At 31.6% G+C, this 24,283-nt stretch overlaps 1 protein-coding gene across 4 annotated transcripts; it reads left to right on the plus strand.

Moving 5' to 3' along the window:
* Nucleotides 1–306: 306 nt before the first annotated feature.
* LOC143058075 (uncharacterized) lies at nt 307–22,764 on the plus strand. 4 transcript variants are annotated; one of them, XM_076231538.1, is made up of 4 exons: nt 307–384; nt 1,956–2,079; nt 10,414–10,467; nt 21,336–22,764. In XM_076231538.1, the coding sequence occupies exons 2-4, from the start codon at nt 1,975–1,977 to the stop codon at nt 22,668–22,670; spliced, it is 1,494 nt and encodes a 497-aa protein (XP_076087653.1). In that variant the 5' UTR covers nt 307–384; nt 1,956–1,974; the 3' UTR covers nt 22,671–22,764. The 4 variants fall into 4 exon arrangements, with proteins under 4 accessions (XP_076087653.1, XP_076087652.1, XP_076087651.1 ...); XM_076231537.1 differs by lacking the exons at nt 307–384; nt 1,956–2,079 and adding exons at nt 8,050–8,115; nt 10,220–10,344; XM_076231536.1 differs by lacking the exons at nt 307–384; nt 1,956–2,079 and adding an exon at nt 8,050–8,115 and having other exon boundaries at nt 10,220–10,467.
* Nucleotides 22,765–24,283: the final 1,519 nt, after the last annotated feature.

Consider the following 24,283-nt stretch of genomic DNA (forward strand, 5'->3'; position numbering starts at 1 on the left):
TGTATTCATTGACGTTTATGAATGAAGGAATCTATGGGAATATGCAGTAGATGTCAATGAACAAAAATACTCAATGAAAAACACATGTTATATTATGAATCCTAACAAGGTAGTTGTGTAAGTTAGAGTGTTAGTTTTATGATGTTGAAAAGATGTATTGTATGACAAATATGTGTCAGACATGGCTATCGTGTAATAACGATCACACAAATTTGATGAAATATCTGTCCATGCATAATTTTAATAAAACATATGTTTTATTACATAATAATCTTGATGAGCAAAAATTATAGATTGCATAAAAAGGCAAATGATTGTTCAAACAATTGCAGATCTTTCTTTGGCTATCCATCGATACTAACTTGCCACCTAGTTAAACCTCAGGTAAGAAAGAAATTAACTTAATTTGAGACTTCATTATACCATATACATTAGAAAAGTGCGTTTTTCACCGAGAAAGCAAATACGTATTAAGTTGGTGTATTATGATAAAAGTAAAATTTTAAAATGTAAAACATTTTAGGATTAAAGAAAATAATTACATACTGATAACGAATTTCTCAAATATATTCTTTAATGTTGTACATACACTACAGCATATACAGGAAGATAACTCTATAGAATTCAACTGACCGATTTATTCACGTTCTGTTATAAAAGAAATATGAAGCTGCTCAATGAACACAATTAGTGTTTGATAAACTGCTTTATAGCCATTAACATTTCTCGATTAAGTCTGTGGTTAACGTTTTTTGAAATTTATATTTTTTTGACAAAGGGTCACAAACATTTCTAGAAATATTAAACAGCTTTTTTATCAGTCAAGGTATTTGATACCTTTGTCTAGTCTTTTGCTCATATTTTATTAAAGTTTGGAAAAACTTATTATTTTTTTTTATATACAATTAAAGTATCACCCTATCTCTTTTTCTTTATAAAAATGATGTGCTGACCACATAAATTTCTTTAGACATTTTTTGGCGTGCTTTAAAGTTATACTTGATGCTCAGTTTGATTCATTTCTGTCTTTACATTTTGCATACTAATTATCCAGTTTAGTTGACTTAAGAGGCATGTAACGATCGTTATAAATACAATAAAACAATTAGTTTTGTTGTCAGATACCTTAATCGATACATATATTTATAGACGTTTAGTTCACGATTAACTACGCTTATATTTTATTTAAACGACCTATACCTTTACTATCCTTTTTGATCTTATACCAACTCACGTATCAAGTATGAAATCAACTTTGGTTTTGATTGTTCCTGATTAAGATAAATCAAAAGAGCACGTATGTATTCATATTTGGGTTTGATTTTTCCTAAATGAGTTTAAAAAGGAAGAGCACTTCGGATGCACGACCAATTTGAAAAAAAACTAGTAAACACTTATTTCATTTTTGAATATGCAAGTCTTTCCATTTTTATTCATATTGATATGATCATAATAATTGCAATAATGGCAGTCTGTTTATGATTTATTGCACAAAGTTTTGTATTTGATTGTCAAAATGAGTATTTACCTATACAATTTACAATTACTAATATAACGTAAACACTTAATTAATTGATCGCTTCAAAACAGCATGATATTTTTATTTGAATATCAAATGAAATTAACACTTTATTGTGCGATCCCAACGTTTTTCTTGATTTATCTTTACGTTAAATGCTCAAACTCAAGCAAGGTCAATACAACCATCTGTTACAAAAACCTTATTTTTGAAAATCACCTGTCTTCATTACATCAATCGGCTATCCTCGGGTGACTCCGCTATTCTCTTCGAGGTACGGCATCGACCGAGTTGTGACGAATGTTCATTACATATCATTAGATATTAGATTTAGAGAAAAAATATATCTCAAACGTTAAGCTAATTGTTTAATAAAAAAACAATGCATGCATTAATTATATATTCCAGTTATAATACGTACTGCTTGTTTTTTCAGGTTTTGTCGACTCTCAAACATGGCTTCATTTTTCGTGCTAACAACTGTAGCCATATTGGCTGGCGTTAATGCCTATGGAATGAAAAAGATGCCACCGCCAATGGAAATGATGCCAATGAAGCCTATGATGCCAATGGAAATGATGCCAATGGAAATGATGGGCGGTATGGGCGGTAAAGGTGGAATAATGGAAATGATGCCAATGATGGAAATGAAGGGTAAAATGATGGAAATGATGGAAATGAAAGAAATGATGGACATGATGAAAATGAAAGAAATGATGGAGATGAAAGGGAAGATGGAAATGATGGACATGATGAAACCTGATATGCCAATGCCAATGCCAATGGGAATGATGGACATGATGAAACCAGATATGTCAATGCCAATGCCAATGGGAATGATGGAAATGATGAAACCTGATATGCCAATGCCAATGAAAATGATGAAAATGATGGACATGATGAAACCAGATATGCCAATGCCAATGCCAATGGGAATGATGGACATGATGAAACCAGATATGCCAATGCCAATGAAAATGATGAAAATGATGGACATGATGAAACCAGATATGCCAATGCCAATGGGAATGATGGACATGATGAAACCAGATATGCCAATGCCAATGGGAATGATGGACATGATGAAACCTGAAATGCCAATGCCAATGAAAATGATGAAAATGATGGACATGATGAAACCAGATATGCCAATGAAAATGAAAATGATGAAATGATGGACATGATGAAACCTGATATGCCAATGCCAATGAAAATGATGAAAATGATGAAAATGATGGACATGATGAAACCTGATATGCCAATGCCAATGAAAATGATGAAAATGATGGACATGATGAAACCTGATATGCCAATGCCAATGAAAATGAAAATGATGGAAATGATGAAACCTGATATGCCAATGCCAATGCCAATGATGGAAATGATGAAACCTGATATGCCAATGCCAATGTCAATGAAGAAAGGAGTATATTAAACAATGAGTTGCCATACTGATGAATATTTACATATTATATAGATCTTAAACAGTTGTAGATAAGTTGCAAATAAATGTATATATCATTCATAACTAAAAATTGTTTACTGTTAGCAGTTACTAATTTGCAAAAGATTGAAAAATTTGGCACAAAGGTCCTTATGGGATTTCAGTGATACAGACGCCTGTCTTCAAGTTCTTTATATTTCGTAAAACAAACCTATGAAAATAAGGAAATGTGGTATGAATCCCAATGAGACAGCTATCTACCAAAATTTAAATGAAGTGAATGTCAGTAACTATATGCAAACGTACAACCATCAACAATGAGACAAAGAATGATAATGTACTGTCAGCTATAAAAGACCCCGACATGAACAGTTTAGTTGAAAAAATATTGACATAATATATAACAATACAATTTACGAAAAACGAATTGTAAAAAAATGGGATACAGCAGTCAACATTGTTTCTTAATCACAATAATATAAACAAATGTGTCTACACAAAACAGTAAAATAGCATATAGAAAAACATATGAGTAAAAATGAAAGACTAGAATGCCAAAACATGACCACAGCACAATAACACAATGGCAGATTGCATATATATCGAGGCAAACCGAAAGGATAACACATAAATTGACTAAAAAGTATAGATTTACAAACTAATACAAATAAAGAACACCATAACAAGTAATGAAGGTGATAAACAACCATACCATCATGTCGTATTTGTGAAGTTGAAACGGAATATTTATCAAGAATTTTTTGGTATCTTCCGATAAACTTTTCAGAAAAAGGAAAATACGTTTTTGACAAAACCCTGGTTCATCAACGTTCTTCTCAATTACAAATGACGTTTCATAAGTCCGGCTAGGTGCAACAAACTTCAATACGTTAATTCAAACATTATAAATGTCAACCTTATTTTATAAGTATAAGTTATATATACTGTGAATATATGCATCTAAAAATAAGAAAATATACATTTACCTTAGTTCGTTTTCTCGTTTGAATTGTTTTAAATTGTCATTTCGGGGCCTTTTATAGCAGACTATGGGATACGTGCTTTGCTCATTGTTGAAGGCCGTACGGTGACCGAAATTTGTTAATTTCTGTGTCGTTTTTGGTTTCTTGTGGAGAGTTGTCTCATAGACAATCATACCACATCTTTTTTTATACTTGGTATAGGTTATTAAAAAAAATATTATGATTTTTACATAAAAAAAAGAAAGAGTTAAAAATAGTGTAATATTTTAAATCTTTTCAATTTCCTTCTTTTCATATAATATTACAGAATTTGTATCAATAATATGTGTTCTGTGTCATATCAGCTCATGTACAAGTAAACGTGTTTTTGTTTTTGTTTTGAGTTGCAATCAGAGTAACTAAAACCATTAAATCTCTGTAAACATTATTATTCTCAGTATACTTTTGTCAGTCGTTCAATTAATCATTATGCCAAAAACAGCGTATTTTGCTATAATTTAATTATTGAGAACAATTTCACTCTTCATACCTACTATGATGTCTATACCAAATAAAATACTAATTCCTTCCGTTCAATTCTCTTTATGTTGGTACTAAAAGATTAACTACAATATAAAAGATAAACCACACTAAATTCTACAATAAAAACTAACATTTTCTGAACCATAATACAAAATAAAAGTGCATCTATTATAACATTGACGGTAGTAGCATACTCTTGTTCTCTTTAAAAAAAAGCAATATTATGAACATTTACGATAAATAATTGCCAAATTATCAAAGTCAAGTTTTATCAGTTTTACATCAATTAAACTCAAAATTTTTAACTATAACATGAAAGATAATTAATCTGTAATAAATAAAAGAAGCATGACATATTGGTTGACTCTAGTATTCCTTATTTTCATAATAATCAAAGATTTTCACCAATCACGTTTCGTGCAAATTTCCTGTAGGGGTTCATTAAAGTAAAGGGAAAGTAACTTTTCTTAAAACAGAATATCACTAATTAACAAAATACAACAATAGGCAACAATGTTTTTGTTCTCAAATTTGGCCGCTACACTTACAAAAAAGAAGACGTGATAAGATTGCCAATAAGACAACTCTCTAAAAGAGACCAAATGACACAGAAATTAACAACTGTAGGTCCCCGTACTGCCTTAGACAATTACCGAAGCCCATGAGGCATAGTCAGCTATAAAAGGCATCGAAATAAGAAATGTAAAAAAATTCAAACGAGACAACTAAATGCCTGCTTTATGTACAAAAAATGAACGAACAACAAATATGAAACGCATAAAAAAACGATATCCACTAAACTGGTTTAACAGTACATCATAAGAACGAACTATAAAAATCAGTTGAAAAATATTTAACTCATCACATGGATACAAATATGAAAAGTAAACAGCGTGGACGTGGCCGGGTACTTGTATATCCAACCAACAAAAATACAATAAATACAGATCGAAGAGTACTCCAAGTTAAGCTTTAATAACTATAATCTATTGTACAACCTTCAACCTGAAAAAAAAACCCATACCGTGAAGCACGCTATATATCCAGCAGAGCTAAAAAATTGTTAAACAACACGACCGGGAAAACTAATGGCTTGTTTTATAAACAAAATAATGAACGACAGTTATACATGACGTACATCACCTAACAACAACTTCTGAATTACAGGCGGCTGATTTGTGACAGGGATGTATTTATCGATAACATTACCATTTATTGCATGGATACAAATTGTCTAACAAATTAAATTTGAATTGTGAATAATGAATCTTGATATTGAACTAACTCTTGATCAACACACTTAGAGTAAATAAGTAAGAAATGAGTTTATTAGATATAACCTCATAATTACTTTCAATACCGTACACTCACAAATTCTTCCAAATATTATTGTTTTGTCTGAAAATATATGGGAATACCACTTGAACTATTTCTTGGTAATTCCATTCGTATACTAAAAATACTAATAATTTATAGGACGACGTTAAGGTTCAAAGTGGCTCTGGTTCATTCAAATTCGTTATTGTTTTATTATCCCTCTTAAATTTGATTGATAGGTTACTTATTCCATTAATGCAAAAAAATAGACTTTTTATTGCGTTTTCTGGTAATCAAGCGTTCTACTTAACTCCACATATATGTTAGCTTATAATAACAATACAGTATATTTCAATGATTCTTTAAAACACGTAAAAATATGGATACTAAAATATGTTAATTTGCAAAAGGACAGGCGAAATATATCAAAGTGATATTCATAGAGAATAATACATGGCAAAATCCGTATTATATGTCGTATCATCCCGAGACATCAATATCAGCCCGAGGGCCTTTAGGCCCGAGGGATGATATTGGTCGAGGGTGATACGGCATGTGATACGGATTTTGCCATGTATTATACGCTTTATCATATATTTCAACAGAAGAGTATTAAAGTATATGAACTGTTTTCTGATCCATAGCACTGGGTTACCTTCAGTTCTGCTTTTGTCTTGTTTCAAAGCTTTAAAATAACTGCTCAATTATTTATACGAAGCACCTAGGTTACCTTACAATCTGTTGTTTTGAAAATATTTTGTTTATTATTGTATATATTTAAGTGTTTTGTATTTTTTATAGTTGCATTGAGTGTGCCAAAAAATATGTTGTAAAAACTTGTTGTTCGTGACGTCACATACAATATGAAAACTTGATGTACGTGACGTTACATACCAAACAATGACGTCATTCCAAAAAATTACCTATTTTTAGAAAAAAAATTCTTAAGCAAAGAAAACCCTAAAAAACTGACTTTAGTTAAAAAAAAAAAAAAAAAAAAAAAGGTATGCGATACGGGGTATGCGATACGGGTTTAGCCATGCGATACGGGGTATGAGATACAGGGTAGGTGATACAGACTGGAAAAAAGAACCTTTATTAGATATACAAAATAGCTGTATTTTGTACTAAATATATGATAAAAATTCATAATGCATACTGAAACAAGTAACATAACACAATGAGGAAAAGTAGAGACTGAGCAAAACAAACCCCACCAAAATACACCAGTGTATAGGGAATATATCAAGATATATTTTCAGTTATATTAAGCGATGAGGCATCAGCCAATTCTTATTTAACCCTAAGACATCAAATTCGTGTTCAGTTATTTCACCTGAAACTTGACATAGTGGGACATAAGGAAATTAAAACACGTTTTTAATAACGAAGAATATTACCAGAATAAACAAAAATGTTTTTTTCGACAAAATATTTAAAGAATACACATTTATGATTTACCTGCAATAGATAAAGATAAACCAAAATATCTCTACAGGTCATGGACGGATGTTTTCTATGCATATTATAATTGTTGATATAAAAAAAGTCTTAGCTACTACGCAATAGATAACGTTGCGCATACCAGTAAATTCTGATCATGCTAACCACATCTATTGCGTAGTAGGGAGCACCATTGTCCTATATCCAATAAACGACTACATACACTACCACAATAGTAACTTTTTAGACGTTGTAAAATTAAAAATGGTTAAATCAATGGCAACAGAGGATTATTGTGATGTTTGTCGGAGGCTACATGTAGTACCGATATAGTTGATATTCTTAGATCAGAAAAGGTTAAATCCATTGCAACAGAGACGTATTATGATTTTGGTCAGATGTTACATGCGGACCTCAATAGTTGTTCTTTATTAGATCAGAAATGGTAAATCCATGGCAACGTAGACTTATAATAATGTATTTCGAATGGCTTTAAATGTAGATAATAACAATTATAACACTTTTACACTATGTAATCCTTTGGTGTATGCATGAAGAATCTTTAGGAAAGATGTCAATGAAAAAAGTAATATTTTGTAGTCTTACAAGATAGTTGTGTAAATTAGAGTGTTAATTCAATGATGTTGAACATATGATTTATATGTCAAAAATATGTGTCAGACATGGCTATCGTGTAATGACGATCACACAATTTTGATGAAAATAAATTTCCATGCATATTTTTGATAAAACATATGTTTCATTACGTAATAAGCTTAATTAGCAAAAATAATTGATCTTATAAATAGCCAAATGCTGATTGAAATAATCGCAGATCTCTCTTTGGCTATCCATTGATACTATCCTGTCATCTAGTTAGACCTCAGGTAAGAAAGACATTAACTCATTATCAGTATATTAGATACTCTAGAAAGATGTGAATTTCACATGAAAAGCAAATAAGGGTTAAGTTGGTATATTCAAAGTAAAATTTAAAAAAGATATTTTTTTTTTATTAAAGAAAATATTGAAATACTGATAAGGCATTTATATTCTAAAATACATTTTTCAATGTTGTACACACCAACCATCATGTACATGGATATAACTCTATAGTATCCAGCTAACAATTAATTACATTTTATTGTGAAAATTCCCAATAATCCAAATTAGTGTTTGATAAACTGCTATACATATCATCCATTGTGATTTTTCCGATAAAATGTTAGGTTCAAGCTTTTTGAAACTTTAATTTATTTTTGTCAAAGGGTCAAATTTAATATTTTGTCAACATTCTATAAATATTCAACGAACTAATTAATAAAATCAAGGTATTGGGTACCACCTCTAAACTAGTCTGTTGCTCATATTTTATAAAAGTTTGTAAAAGACTTATCATTTGTTTATATAACATTGAAGTATCATCCTTTTCTGTTTCTTTATAACAAGGATGTGTCGATAACCAAAATTCCTTAGACACTTTATGGCGTTTTAAGTGAAGTTTGATGCTTAGTTTAATTCAACTCTATCTGTATATTTTGCGTGCTAATTATGAAATTTATTTGACTTGTCATGTTACTGGCTTTATACATACAAAAACATTGTGTATGTTGTTTGATATCAGTGTCGGTACATACATTAATAGAGATTTAGTTCACGATCTATTACATGTACAATAAATTTCAGATAAAAGATTTATTCTTTTAGTATCCTTTTTGGTTTTATACCAATGCATGTATTCATGTATCAATTCATCTTTGGGTTTGATCTGATCTGATTAAAATGTTAAAGTAATTAAAAAAGGGCACATCGGATGCAACAGTGTAATAACTAGCAAACTCTTATTTCATTATATAATTATGCAACTCTTTGAAATCATATTCCATGCCCATGCCCATGCCAATGATGGACATGATGAAACCTGATATGCCAATGCCAATGAAAATGATGAAAATGATGGACATGATGAAACCTGATATGCCAATGCCAATGCCAAAGAAAAAAGGATATTAAATCACGATTTTCCATACTGATGAATATTTACATATTATATAAATCTAAAAAAAGTAGTAGATAAATTGCAAAATAAAGTACATATCATTAATAATGGTTTTATACCAATGCATGTATTCATGTATCAATTCATCTTTGGGTTTGATCTGATCTGATTAAAATGTTAAAGTAATTAAAGAAGGGCACATCGGATGCAACAGTGTAATAACTAGCAAACTCTTATTTCATTATATAATTATGCAACTCTTTGCAATCATATTCCTAATGATTTAATCATATGTATGGATAAATGCAAGACGTTTTATTATTGCATAGCAATAAAATATTTCCCACAGAAAGTAACCAAAACTTAGCGTGCAATAAATTCTAATATTGCACTAGTGCAATAAATCTTCTGAATGCATGAATTGCACAAAGACATTTGTATATGATTTTCAACAAGGTTAATTACCTTAACAATTTACAATTACTAAAACAATGAGTAAACATAACCAACTGACCACTTCAACATATTATGAGATCTTTATTAGAATATTAAATGAAAATATCACTATATCAATTTTTGTGCGTTTGAGATGCATTTCACGGTCTATATTCATTAGAAATGCATAAACACAAACACATGAAGGACAGTATAAAAAGCAAAATAACAAATACCGAACTCCGAGGCAAATTCAAAACGGAAAGTCTCTAAACATATGGCAAAATCAAAAGCAGAAACACATCAAACGAATGTATAACAACTGTCATATTACTGACTTGGTACAGACATTTTTTATAACAACTGTCAGATTCCTGAAAGGCATTTTCCTATTTCCTAAACTGTTCTGCCACACACCTTTTTCATAACATATTAAAAAAAATTAAATAAGGTATGAAATTTTATCAAAATTTTAAGCTAATTACAAAAACAAAACATGCCGATTGTTTGGATTATTCATACTTTCTAGTGATAAAGACTAATACTTGCTTTTTTAGGTTTCGTCAAATCACAAAATATGGCTTCATTTTTCGTACTAACAACTGTAGCCATATTGGCTGGCGTAAATGCCTATGGAATGAAAAAGATGCCACCGCCAATGGAAATGATGCCAATGAAGCCTATGAAGCCAATGGAGATGATGCCAATGGAAATGATGGGAGGTATGGGCGGTAAAGGTGGTATGATGGACATGATGCCAATGGAAATGATGGGCGGTATGGGCGGTAAAGGTGGCATGATGGAAATGATGCCAATGAAGCCTGATATGCCAATGGAAATGATGGGCGGTATGGGCGGTAAAGGTGGTATGATGGAAATGATGAAAATGAAAGAAATGATGGACATGATGAAAATGAAAGATATGATGAAAATGAAAGAAATGATGGAGATGAAAGGGAAGATGGAAATGATGCCAAAAATGATGGAAATGATGCCAATGAAAATGATGGAAATGATGAAGCCTGATATGCCAATGCCAATGGGAATGATGGACATGATGAAACCTGATATGCCAATGCCAATGGAAATGATGAAAATGATGGACATGATGAAACCAGATATGCCAATGCCAATGAAAATGAAAATGATGGAGATGATGAAGCCTGATATGCCAATGCCAATGAAAATGATGGACATGATGAAACCAGATATGCCAATGCCAATGAAAATGATGAAAATGATGGACATGATGAAACCAGATATGCCAATGCCAATGAAAATGATGGACATGATGAAACCAGATATGCCCATGCCAATGAAAATGAAAATGATGGAAATGATGAAGCCTGATATGCCTATGCCAATGGAAATGATGAAAATGATGGACATGATGAAACCAGATATGCCAATGCCTATGCCAATGATGGACATGATGAAACCTGACATGCCAATGCCAATGAAAATGATGAAAATGATGGACATGATGAAACCAGATATGCCAATGCCAATGCCCATGCCAATGATGGACATGATGAAACCTGATATGCCAATGCCAATGAAAATGATGAAGATGATGGACATGATGAAACCTGATATGCCAATGCCAAAGCCAATGAAGAAAGGATATTAAATCACGATTTTCCATACTGATGAATATTTGCATATTATATAAATCTAAAATAAGTATTAGATAAATTGCAAAATAAAGTACATATCATTAATAATAAAGTTTTACTCCTTTGTATAAGAATGACAAATTCGAAAAGTCACACAAATTAAAATGAAAATTATTTCATTACTTGACTGAATAAGCTTAAGATTTCGTTATCATCTTCCAATAAAAGGTAACTTATGTATATGAGTTTTCCGGCAGTAGCTTGGGATAAGTGCCGCACATTTGTGAAAAGTGTTCAGCAAATCAGAGGTATATATCTATCACTTATTTGAAATATAAAACTAAGATGTGGTATGATTGACAATGCAAGAACCCTTCAGAAGAGACCAAATTACACATAAAACTGCTACATATAACTACATTTCCTTCACCAATGAGCACATCCAATGAAGTTAATTTTGATGTCTTTCACATTTAATATTTTTTTTACTGTGGTTTGTCTGCTTTTTTGACATCGTTTTTTTTGCATTTTTTCGAATTATGTTGTTTTCATGTTCCAACAATTAAGATCTTCAATGAATAGACTCTTGCAAAACCAACAAAATTATAGAGTCGCAAGATCAAAAGCTAAAACACATCAAACAATTGGAAAACAACTGTCATGGAAATACAGACATTTTCTTATAAGAAAAGATGTTGATTAATTCTAATTAAGAAGATATGATATGAGTGCCAATTAAGTATCTCCTCATCTCAGTCACAACAATGTATAAAAAGAGTCAAAGTACGGAAATCAGCACGAAGCCTTGTCTCAAACCGAACAGTAAGCTATGAAGGGTCCCTAAATATGACTAATGTTAAACAATTTAAATCGGAAAACAATCGGTCTAATCAATATAAAAACGACTATGAAAGGAATTGTATTACCCTATTATCCTACGGTCGACTACATCGAATATCAGCAAATGAACTATGAACAAAAGATCAAACTTCAAACATGATTCTGTCCATTTGATCTTTGAAAGACTGTACTGCTTTCAATCTTAATATTCTCACATTTCAAAGTATGAGAAACACTTGTGAACCTTATCAACAATAGAACATGGGACAATATCACAATGACGGGATGTATAAGTACAGAGCCAAGTCATATGGATACCACCAAAAGAACAGAAAAAACAGTAAAAGTTCATCTATTGTCTGCTCAGACACTGGTGACGTTTTACAGTCTGCTGGATGCTCAGAAATAACGACTAAGTTGGAAAATGTTTATCCTATATGCAGGTGGAGTTGTTTAGTTAAGTTTAAGAAACGATACACTTAATACAAATTTTCACGCTAACTCTAAATGGAGCGAGAACAGTTGCGTCAAGAGGAAACAGATATCCGGCGACATGTAACATAAAAAATAAAAGCTGTTGTAAGTTAGCAAATGATACATTTATTAAAGCCAACGACTTGTTCTATGTACAAGCAATACACTTAAAATAAATATGACAGACAGTTACCAACAAGAAACACTAAGTTATCCGCTTCTAATTTGGGAGAGCGTTCTACATGTAGCCGTCTCAAAACTGGGACAGGAGTGCTTTAGTACATCATAAGAACAACTGTAAATTTTGAAAATGGCTTTGATCATCTGACCGACACAGGTCATAAAACATCTTACAAATATTCTTAAGACACGAAGTATCAATCTAAATTATTTGCAGTTATTGAGAATTGTAGTTATTAGTTTCATTAGTTCTAGTAAATGATTAAAAAATTATTTCAAAAAAGAAAAAAAAAACAATAAAAACACATCCAATAGATTTTAAGACGTCATTAAACAATCTAAGAATCTGAGAAAAACGTGAAACTGTCCATGCACAAAGAATGCAAACAATGACACGAGTGTATAAGTACATACATTATAGTAGGTTTGGTCCCTCTCTAAGACAAGATAATTGTATCTACGTTGACCATTCTTTATTATCAAACCTAGCAGTACCAACTCTTTCAATTTGTCTTTTAGATTGGCATAAGGAAAACTAGTGTAAAGTGAAGAAAATTCAAATATTTGAATAATATTGCAAGATGAAAGAGTTTTAGATTGTTTGTACTCTAAATGATCGTTGGGATATTTGAGTACCCACATCTGATTCACGCCACTTGCTTTGATTGCTGATGAAAAAGATGTAAATAAATTCGAAAGAGGTTCGATGGAGCACTTGGAAGACCCAGCAATATATTGTTTTTTGTAAGGACACTTAATTTATAATAGTTAAGTTATTTAATACAGTAATGGAGAACCCAGTTTTCCATCTTTAGTTGAAATCACAAAGGAACATATAAAATACCTATGATTATCCAAGATGTTCTCTTAAGTAAGTGTCTTTGGGATTATGTTGCGCTTTCAAGTGAATTGTCAACACCTAATTCATCTATCGAGCAGTTTATGTAATGTGATTTACACACACACAAACACGATGTTGTGTGGGGCTGTATCTGCGGGGACAACAACATATCTGTCATGGAGGTAGGACAAGTGTTTTGTAATATTTGTGCGTTGAAAGATTGACAAAGCATGGGCATTGATTGCCCCACGCAGTTTCTTGATTCTGATTTGTATCGACGACCCCACAGCCTTAATCCATTCGGAAAGAGTATTCACACCTTCTTTTTCGTGTTTAATCCACTGCATGGCATGCGAAGGCTGTAAAGCAAGTCAAGGTTGTTAAACACTTTCATTGTCATTGCCTGTCATAATCCTAGACTGAATATATCAGTTCTTTGAAGTTATGTTTCCAATTGATAGATTTAGACTCACGATATTTTGCAAAGTGTTATTGTAGGTCAAGTTGATTCAATTAATACAATTTCAGGCAGAACATATGCCGTACAGTTTATTCCCTATAATCATTTTTAATTTTGTTGATATCATTATCGGAATAAAAAGAAACGAAGAATGTGTCTGACGACACGAATACCCTAGGTCAAGCTTTGAATTTAAAAAGGTACTCTAGAACGGTAAACAACGCACAGCTAAAATTCTAACTCCGTCGGCTATCTTAGGTTCTTAGAATTTTTCAAGTTACATAGGGACATAACTCAGGACTTTTGCCTGAATTTGTATTGTCTGCTAGTTTTGGTTCATAAAAGTTTTATTATATATGCACGAGGCAAACTTTAGCTTGAGTGAGAAGACAGAAGACGGACGAATAAACTGAAATGACGGACAGAAGGACCGACGAACAAATTGAAGGTCAAGGGTAATACTAAATGCTCCCTTAGCCTATGGCGTGGACATACACACGGGTTCATTAAATAATGAATCAATAAGAAATTAAATCTATACAAATAAACTCATAATAGATACCCGGATTGAAATTTTTTATGTACGCCAGACGCGCGTTTCGCCTTCAAAAAACTCGTCAGTGACGCTCTAATCAAAAATGTCAAAAAGGACAATAAGGTACGAAGTTGGAGAGAACCGGAGACCAAAAATTCCAAAACGTTTTGTCAATTCAGCTAAGGTAATTTATTCCTGAGGTAGAAAAGTCTCAGTATTTAAAAAAAATCAAAGGTCGTTAACAGTTTATTTATAATAAGAACATATCAATCATAACTACAGTCAACACAAAGGTATTGACTACTGTGTTGGTGATACCCTCGGGGAATTAAAACTCCACCAGCAGCATCATGTATATGTGTGATTTCATTGCAGTTTATTAAAACATATATTAGATGAAAACTTTACAAAATACATAAGCAATCATTGATATCTGAAAAGACAAGAGCTACATTCTTTTGATAATTAATCAAATACATCAGGTTTTATGCATTGATAAAATGTTGTGCACAACATAATATAGATATTGGAAGATTTGGTATGAGTGCCAATAAAACAACTTTTCATCCAAGTCACAGTTTATAAATGTAATCCATAATAGGTCAAAGTCCGGTCTTCAATACGGAGCATTAGCTCACACCGAACGCAAACTATATAGAGCATTCCAAAATATTACAGTACTGTAAAACCATTCAAACGGTCTAATTTATATTTAAAAACACGAGAAATGAGAACCACTTATGGACCACATGAAGAAACGACAACCACTGAACATCAGATTCCTAACTTAGGACCTGTCATAAGCCTATTGGTCTTTGTTGGTTTGCACTCTTCAGCAAAACTGTAAATAGTTGATTATAAGTGTATGACATACTTCAATATTTAATCATTAAGGTTTAGTTTTCTTTTGATGGTACATTCTTAGTTTTCTTTTGATGGCACATTCTTAGTTTGCTATTAATAAGTATTGAAATGTGCATTGTTATTAAATATAATATCAGTATTTAGTTCAAATAATCTTAAATCAATCCTAATTCTATCTTATTCATTCAAATGTGACGTCATTTTTCATTTTTTTATGATCTGTTTTACAAATTCAAATGTGACGTCACTTGGCGTTGAGGTTTTGACTTATTCGGATGTATCTATTATTCGTTGTTGCATTTTATCGGGTTATGTAATGTATTTCGGTTGTTCCCTGTAATTAGTTAATACTTCAAGACCAAAATATTCAAATATGGTATGTGCAAAAGGAGAGGTACGAGAAAGATACTTAACAAAAACATGTAGGGTATTTCTGAATACCTTTTTAGCCTCATTCCATACATAATTCTGTTATGAACTAAGCATCATAAGGTGGTACCAAGCACCTTGGCTAATATTAATGTGGCTCGTTTAATTTTCATAAAATTTTGACAAAATGTTTACTTTGACCCTTTGACAAAAATGTAAAAATTTCAAAAAATTTGAACCAACCACTTTATCAGAAAAATTATACTGGTTATATAGCAGTTTAACAAACATTAACTTTTATCATTGAGAAACCTAATATTTCCCTATTAATACAATGTATTAAAATGTTAGCTGATTTTTACACAGTTGTCTCCCTGTTGTGTTAGGTACAACCTTTATGGCCTTAACTTGTGACGATCGAAATAGAAGATATGCTACGAGTATTCAGATTATTTTTAAATCCAGAACATACTACACACAGACGAAAGACCCTATTTATGTATATTGTGTCGACAAGGGTACCATACGTTTTATAGTTAATACTTTTAATAACACTTTGTTAGTCTTGTTAGTTAGGTTCCATATTGAATGATGGAATATATATTTATAAATGAATACATGATGATTGTGTCATAGATAAATAACTCTGTTAACTTTATATTTTTTTGGCCTGGAAAATTGAAATAATTTGTAGTTACTATAGCAATTGATATAACAGGCTAATGTACACCCAAAAAGAGATGATTTTGATAGACCTGTACACCTTGTTCTATTTCTTCAGATATCTGGCTCAATATCTTTAATTGTTTTTACATAGGCGGTAATGGTAACGTTATGTCCTGTAGCTCATTCCATATCGTAAACTTGGATATGTATGATAGCTCGTTTCGAAGCTGTGACATTTTCACATATATGGTTAAATTTTCGGGGTACGAAGTGAGATTACTTTTTCCGTAAATTAGCAAACCCCAAACATCCTTTTGTGATGCGGCTCCTTGTGGTAAAATATCCCCTTTTTAACACAATAAGTTCTTTGAAAATTTAATACTTTGAACACATTCAATAGCTTCATAATTTTTACACATTTATTCTATGTTCCTCGACTTTCCTAATCACCACAAATAATTAAGTTCAGTCATTTGTTAAAAATAGAAACATGTCCAATATCACTACACAGAGATTTTTTCTTTACACGTGACTTTTCGAGGCGCATTAGGGATGTTGTCCCATCTATATTTTAAGTTTAATGCCTCATGTGTGCTGCGAAAGATTATTTTTATTATTTTTATTCAATTTATTATTTTTTTTTATTATGTTGAAAGTACACCTTATTCTAATAAAATCATAAACTTGAGAGTATACTGATTTATTTGATATCTAGCTAGTTTGTATAGGTTCAACCCCCATGTTTCTTAAATGTCTTGTACCAAGTCAGGAAAATGGCAGTTGTTATCTTATAGTATGTTTATGTTTGTGTTATATAGTCGTTTCGTATTTTTCCTCTTAAAGTTGACGTGTTTCCCTCGGTTTTAGTTTGTAACCCGGTTTTCTCTTTTCTCAATCAATTTATAACTTTCGAACAGAGGTATACTACTCTAGCCTTTTTTTATACAAGTAACTTAATAAGGATTACTTACAATCAGGGTCAATCCTTCTTCGATCCATACATTATGACATTATACAGAAATTACTGATAACACCTAAATGAAACTGAGATGTTGTTAAGAGAAAAAACTCGAGCAAGATAAACAAATAACTACTTTTTAAAGTCTTTTCTCTAAATGTCAGTCATTTGTAGAACGATGCTGTAAATCAGAAATAAGGACACGAAGATGTGACGTATGCAAGAAGTAAAATCACAAAAATACTGAACTCAGAGGAAATTGAAAACGGAAAGTCCCTTATCAAATGGCATAACCGAAAGCCCTAACACATCAAACGAAAGGATAACAACTGTTATATTCCTGACTTGTTATTTTTTGACATTTGATTAGGGACTTTCCGTTTTGAATTTACCTCGGAGTTCAGTGTTTCTGTGTATTTATTTTTTTATAACAATTTTATAATTCCTTCAAAATGTAATTTGAGTCAATATTTAAAACAAAAATAATAAAAGAACTTTTCTGTATCGCAAAACCTGAATTTTTTACCAGATCGTCACATATTTAGGAGAGTTACATTTGTCTTTCCACAATAGACAATAACATGTACTACCACAATAACTACTTGTCAGATAAAAATCGTAAAATCATTTACAAAAGCGTTGAATAATCAAATGGTGCTAAATGTAGATATTTACAACATTTTTACACTTTGTATTCATTTAGCTGTGGGAAATATGTCACTCAAATTAAAAAGAAAGTAAAAACATGTAACATATGAACCCTAACATAACAGTTGTATCAACTGAAGTGTTCATTTTATGATGTGTAAAAAAATATGTATTACACATGTATCATTTGACAAAAAAGGTGTCAGACATATCTTTCGTGAATTTACTATTACATAATTTTGATGGAAATAAAATTCGTGGACTATTTTGAATAAAACATATGTTTTATTACATAATGAGCTTAATTAGCAAAATATATCGATTATATAAATAGACAAGTGATGGCTGAAACGATCGCAGAACTTTCCTTGGCTTTCCATAGATACCTACCTGCCTCCTAGTCAAAACTCAGGTAAGAAATTATAATTTTCCTTGTCAGCCTTTAGTATCCAACATAAAGTTGATGGGCGCAACTATCGGCTAGAAATTAAATAGGTATTACTTTGGAATATGTCTTCAAAAAGAAAATACAAAAACCTATTTTAATTTAGAACACCTTTTTAGAATATGCAAAAAAATAAACGAAATAAAGTACTGCGTTTTCATTATCAGCCTTAAGTATCCAACATAAATTTGGTGGCCGCAACTATCGTCTACAAATCAAATCGGTATTACTTTAGAATATGTCTTCAAAAAGAAAATACAAAACCAAATTCTAATTGAAAACAACTTTTTAGAAAATGCAAAAAAAAAATAAAAATCATAAACTACTGCTTTTTCATTATCAGCCTTTAGAATTCAACATAAATTTGATGGGCGCAAATATCGGCTAGAAATCAAATAGGTATTACTTTTGAATATGTCTTCAAAAAGGAAATTCAAAAACAAATTTTAATTCAAAACAACTTTTTAGAAAATGTCAAAAGTAAACACAAAATAAAATACTGCGTTTTTCATTATCAGCCTTTAGTAATCAACCTAATTTAATGGGCACAGCTATCTTCGAGAAATCAAATAGGTTTTTACTTTGGAATATGTCTTCAAAAAGAAATACAATTGTTTTACTTTAATTCAAAACTTTTTAGAAAATGCCAAAAAAAAAAAACCCGAAATAAAATACAGCTTTTTTCATTTTATCAGCCTTTAGTATTCAACATTGTAAGTTAACTAAAAGCAATAAATATTCCAAAAAGAAAGTTAACTTTTCTAAATTAGATAGAATAAAATTCTTTTTATGTCATATCTACCTTTACTGGAATATGATTCATACAATAACATTTCAGTTTATTGGATTAATGATCTTAAAATGGGTAATGATTTTTAGTTTTTAACAATCAGGTCTTCATTCAATTATCTAGAACAGTATATAACATACAGAAGGCTATCAATCAAAGATACTATAAGCTTTTAAGGGGGTTTCCAACACTTGGACTTAAATAGATTTAGCGCGTTTAATTTTCATTCAGTAATGACAGAATATTAACTTTTCCTTTTGGCAAACAACATAACATTTCACTAAATTTAAACCACACAATTTAACGGATGTACTTCATTGGATAAATAACCGTATACAAAACTCGATTTTGTTCAATGAAAAGCTGGATTTGTATGTATTAATATTAAGCGAATAAAGAGTTAATTCCCTTAGGGGTTTTGCCACCTGAATATCACATATCGTCTGCTGTAAAACTTGACTTGTAATATTTATCTTTGAAACCATCCAGTTTTGTTAGTCAGACGAATCATTAGAACATGTTATTACGTATGCTATATATAAACATTTTCTGTTGTTAATATTTACCTATACGTTATTGTATCCATATCAAATGAAGGACTATCACAAGTTTTAAAGACATTGCTGTCAGATCAGTCTATACTAAACTTGAATCGTGTTCCTGTTTTTACAAACAAAGCTATTTAAATTGGTATCTGCAATACACATACTTATGTATAATTTTTCACTTTGTTCGCTTAAGGAGGTTCGCTACTCAGTTTCAAAATAACAAGCTTTTCATAACACTAGCATATATAGATTGGGGATTTTTAAAAGAACCAAAAGAGCAAAAAAATTATAGGTCAATATTCTTGTTTATGAGATTTAAGCCATTGACATTTAAAGGGGACAATGTTCTCTCTTGATTTTTCATAGCTTTATCATTGACAAGTTCATGGGTTTAAAAAACTAATGAAAAATAATAAAGGTTTTATAAGACTTTAACAGATGGCTTATAATTTTGCATGTAATAGATTAATAAGAAAAATGGGGGTCAATGAGCAAAACTTTGTAAGGCAGTCAACTGGATAAAACCAGAGGATTTCGAAAATCTGAAAAAAAATGCAAAACATGATAAGCGAACATTCTTGATCTGAAACGTACTTTTGTATTCATCTACATGTATTTGCAACTACAAATTGTGGTATTTTGAAGCCAACACTGAAAAAAGGCCATTGCATTCATGCTACACTTCAATTTTGTATAGGGTTACAGAAATGACAATATTAAGTATGAATTCCAAAAAGTAAAATCATAAAAATACTGAACTTAGAGGATAATCAATTCGAAAAGTCCATAATCACATGGCAAAATCAAATAACAAAACGCATGAAAAACGAATGGACAAGAACTGTCATATTCATGACTTGGTACAGGCATTTTCAAATGTAGAAAATGGTGGATTAAACCTGGTTCTATAGCGCTAACCCTCTCACTTTAATGACAGTCTCATCAATTTCCCATATATTTACATTGATGCGTTAAATAAACAGACACAATAAATAAAATAGTCAAAATATTGGTACATCAGTCATCATCGTATTACAATTTTAAAAGGAATAATTTAACAGAACGCAAAAGCATCTACTATCCACGAACATATTCATTGATTTGACGTCAGAAAATTTTATACGTCACATACATTTGTCGTTCAATGTGCATACAAACAATTAATAACGACAACTGAGTCGTCATACAACTGTTATATCAGTTAAAAAATGTAGAGGCTTATTATTTAGAGAGGTGGTCTGGATAATTTTATTCGTTGTATGCCTGTATAACGAATACTGCTTGTTTTTCAGGTTTCGTCGAATCTCAAAAACATGGCATCATTTTTTGTGCTAACAACTGTAGCCTTATTGGCTGGCGTGAACGCCTATGGCATGAAAAAGATGATGGGAGGTATGGGCGGCAAAGGTGGCATGATGGACATGATGCCAATGAAGCCTATGATGCCAATGGAAATGATGCCAATGAAGCCTGATATGCCAATGGAAATGATGGGCGGTATGGGTGGTAAAGGTGGCATGATGGAAATGATGCCAATGAAACCAATGATGCCAATGGAAATGATGGGCGGTATGGGCGGTAAAGGTGGCATGATGGACATGATGCCAATGAAACCTGAGATGCCAAAGGAAATGATGGGCGGTATGGGCGGTAAAGGTGGTATGATGGACATGATGCCAATGAAGCCTATGATGCCAATGGAAATGATGCCAATGAAGCCTGATATGCCAATGGAAATGATGGGCGGTATGGGCGGCAAAGGTGGCATGATGGACATGATGCCAATGAAGCCTATGATGCCAATGGAAATGATGCCAATGAAGCCTGATATGCCAATGGAAATGATGGGCGGTATGGGCGGTAAAGGTGGCATGATGGACATGATGAAAATGAAAGAAATGATGGACATGATGAAAATGAAAGAAATGATGGAGATGAAAGGAAAGATGGAAATGATGCCAATGAAAATGATGGAAATGATGAAACCTGATATGCCAATGCCAATGCCAATGGGAATGATGGAAATGATGAAACCTGATATGCCAATGCCAATGAAAATGAAAATGATGGAAATGATGAAACCTGATATGCCAATGCCAATGCCAATGGGAATGATGGACATGATGAAACCAGACATGCCAATGCCAATGAAAATGAAAATGATGGAAATGATGAAACCTGATATGCCAATGCCAATGCCAATGGGAATGATGGACATGATGAAACCAGACATGCCAATGCCAATGGGAATGAAAATGATGGAAATGATGAAACCTGATATGCCAATGCCAATGAAAATGAAAATGATGGAAATGATGAAACCAGACATGCCAATGCCAATGAAAATGAAAATGATGGAAATGATGAAACCAGACATGCCAATGCCAATGAAAATGAAAATGATGGAAATGATGAAACCAGACATGCCAATGCCAATGCCTATGGGAATGATGGAAATGATGAAACCAGACATGCCAATGAAAATGATGGAAATGATGAAACCTGATATGCCAATGCCAATGCCAATGGGTATGATGGAAATGATGAAACCTGATATGCCAATGCCAATGCCAATGGGTATGATGGAAATGATGAAACCTGACATGCCAATGCCAATGGGAATGATGGAAATGATGAAGCCTGATATGCCAATGCCAATGAAGATGAAAATGATGGACATGATGAAACCTGGTATGCCAATGCCAATGCCAAAGGGTATGATGGACATGATGAAGCCTGGTATGCCAATGCCAATGAAGAAAGGAGTATATTAAACAAACGTTTTGTGTAGTACTGATGAATATTTACATATTATATAATCTTTAACAGCTGAGATAAATTCCAAATAAATGCATATCAAAACATTCATATCCGATTTGTTTTAACTTTTGTCTTCATCGTTGTTTTGAAAATTTAAAATACATATTAAGGCTTTTCCGCCTGAGCAGGTTAAATTCCTCTTATTTTCACATTTACCAATAAATAATTATTATGATTGTTGGGGTTGCTCTACAAAATCTATAAACCTCTTACATACAATAAACTCATCATAGATACCAGGATTAAAATTTTATATATACGCCAGACGCGCGTTTCGTCTACAAAATACTCATCAGTGACTCAAGGAGCTTAGCCCACCATTTGGTTATTGAACAAACATTTCTGTACCAATTTTACAATATAGCAGTTGTTGTCCTTTGTTTTCGTTAGTTGATTTGGTGTCACGTTTGATTTCGTCAGTTTTAATGGAAAACATATTTCTAAATTTGCTAAGGTGTCAGTATTTTTTTTAACACGAAGATTTGTCAGTATCTACCTATTCAGTTTATCAAATCAACGGTAAAAGATTTGGACAAGCGTTTTTATTGGCTATTCAAAGTTTGTCTTTCCTCTCATGTTTTTTGTTCGCTACACTTCAAATAAACTCATCATAGATAACAGGATTAAAATTTTATTTTTACGCCAGACGTGCGTTTCGTCTACAAAAGACTCATCAGTGACGCTCGAATTAAAAATGTTTAAAAAGCCAAATAGAGTACGAATTATTTCTTTTTACACACTGATGCAGCGAAAAGCAGTCAACAATCAATCAACTTATCTTTCAATCTTAGTCCATCAGCTAGTCTTCAAAAGCGGTCTAGTTAAGGAGTTTGTGTTACACCCCAGGGTACCGCGATTTTTTTGGATAGAATTCAACTTCATTATCTTATTGATAAAATACAAGGTGTTAGACTAAAAGAAAAGTGTCCAAAAGAGGTTTAAAAACGTCCCTTTCAATGGTTCCCTCATTTAGATATCACGACTAAGTAATTTTTAATTAGTAATTTTCAATATAAAACGATTAAAAAAAAATTAAATTATAGGTTTAAACAACTAAAACAGATATAAAACTATCATATTTAATGTAACTCTGAAGATTTTTTGTTTTAAAAAAAATATTTATTTACATTACAAACAATCCGATTTTTTGGGTTGAAATTAAGGCATATTTTCTCATTTCATACAGAAATTCGTAATACAATTATCCGTTTTTGTAAATTAAAATTTAAAATTGACTGGTATGCAATGTTTAAACTATTTGCAGTATTTATATATCGTCTAAAATATGAATTATTCAATAAAACATATTTATACTCGTGAAATACCGGAGATCATCACATTACCGTCTTCGATTCAGTCGATAATATATTCATACCTGAGTGCACACATACGCACTTAAGCTTATTGATTTGCAACTGAAAACAAACATTTAATTGACGAGTATGTTGTTTTTGTGAGACAAATTATTATATAAAGTAAATGTGTAAAAAAATATTTATGAAAAAATGACAAATAAAAGTATTTTTTTTGGGTTCTGAAAGGGTGCACTCTATCGAACTCAATAAAG

This window comes from Mytilus galloprovincialis, chromosome 14 (genome assembly GCF_965363235.1).
Source record: "Mytilus galloprovincialis chromosome 14, xbMytGall1.hap1.1, whole genome shotgun sequence".
Classification (NCBI taxonomy): Eukaryota; Metazoa; Mollusca; class Bivalvia; order Mytilida; family Mytilidae; genus Mytilus; species Mytilus galloprovincialis.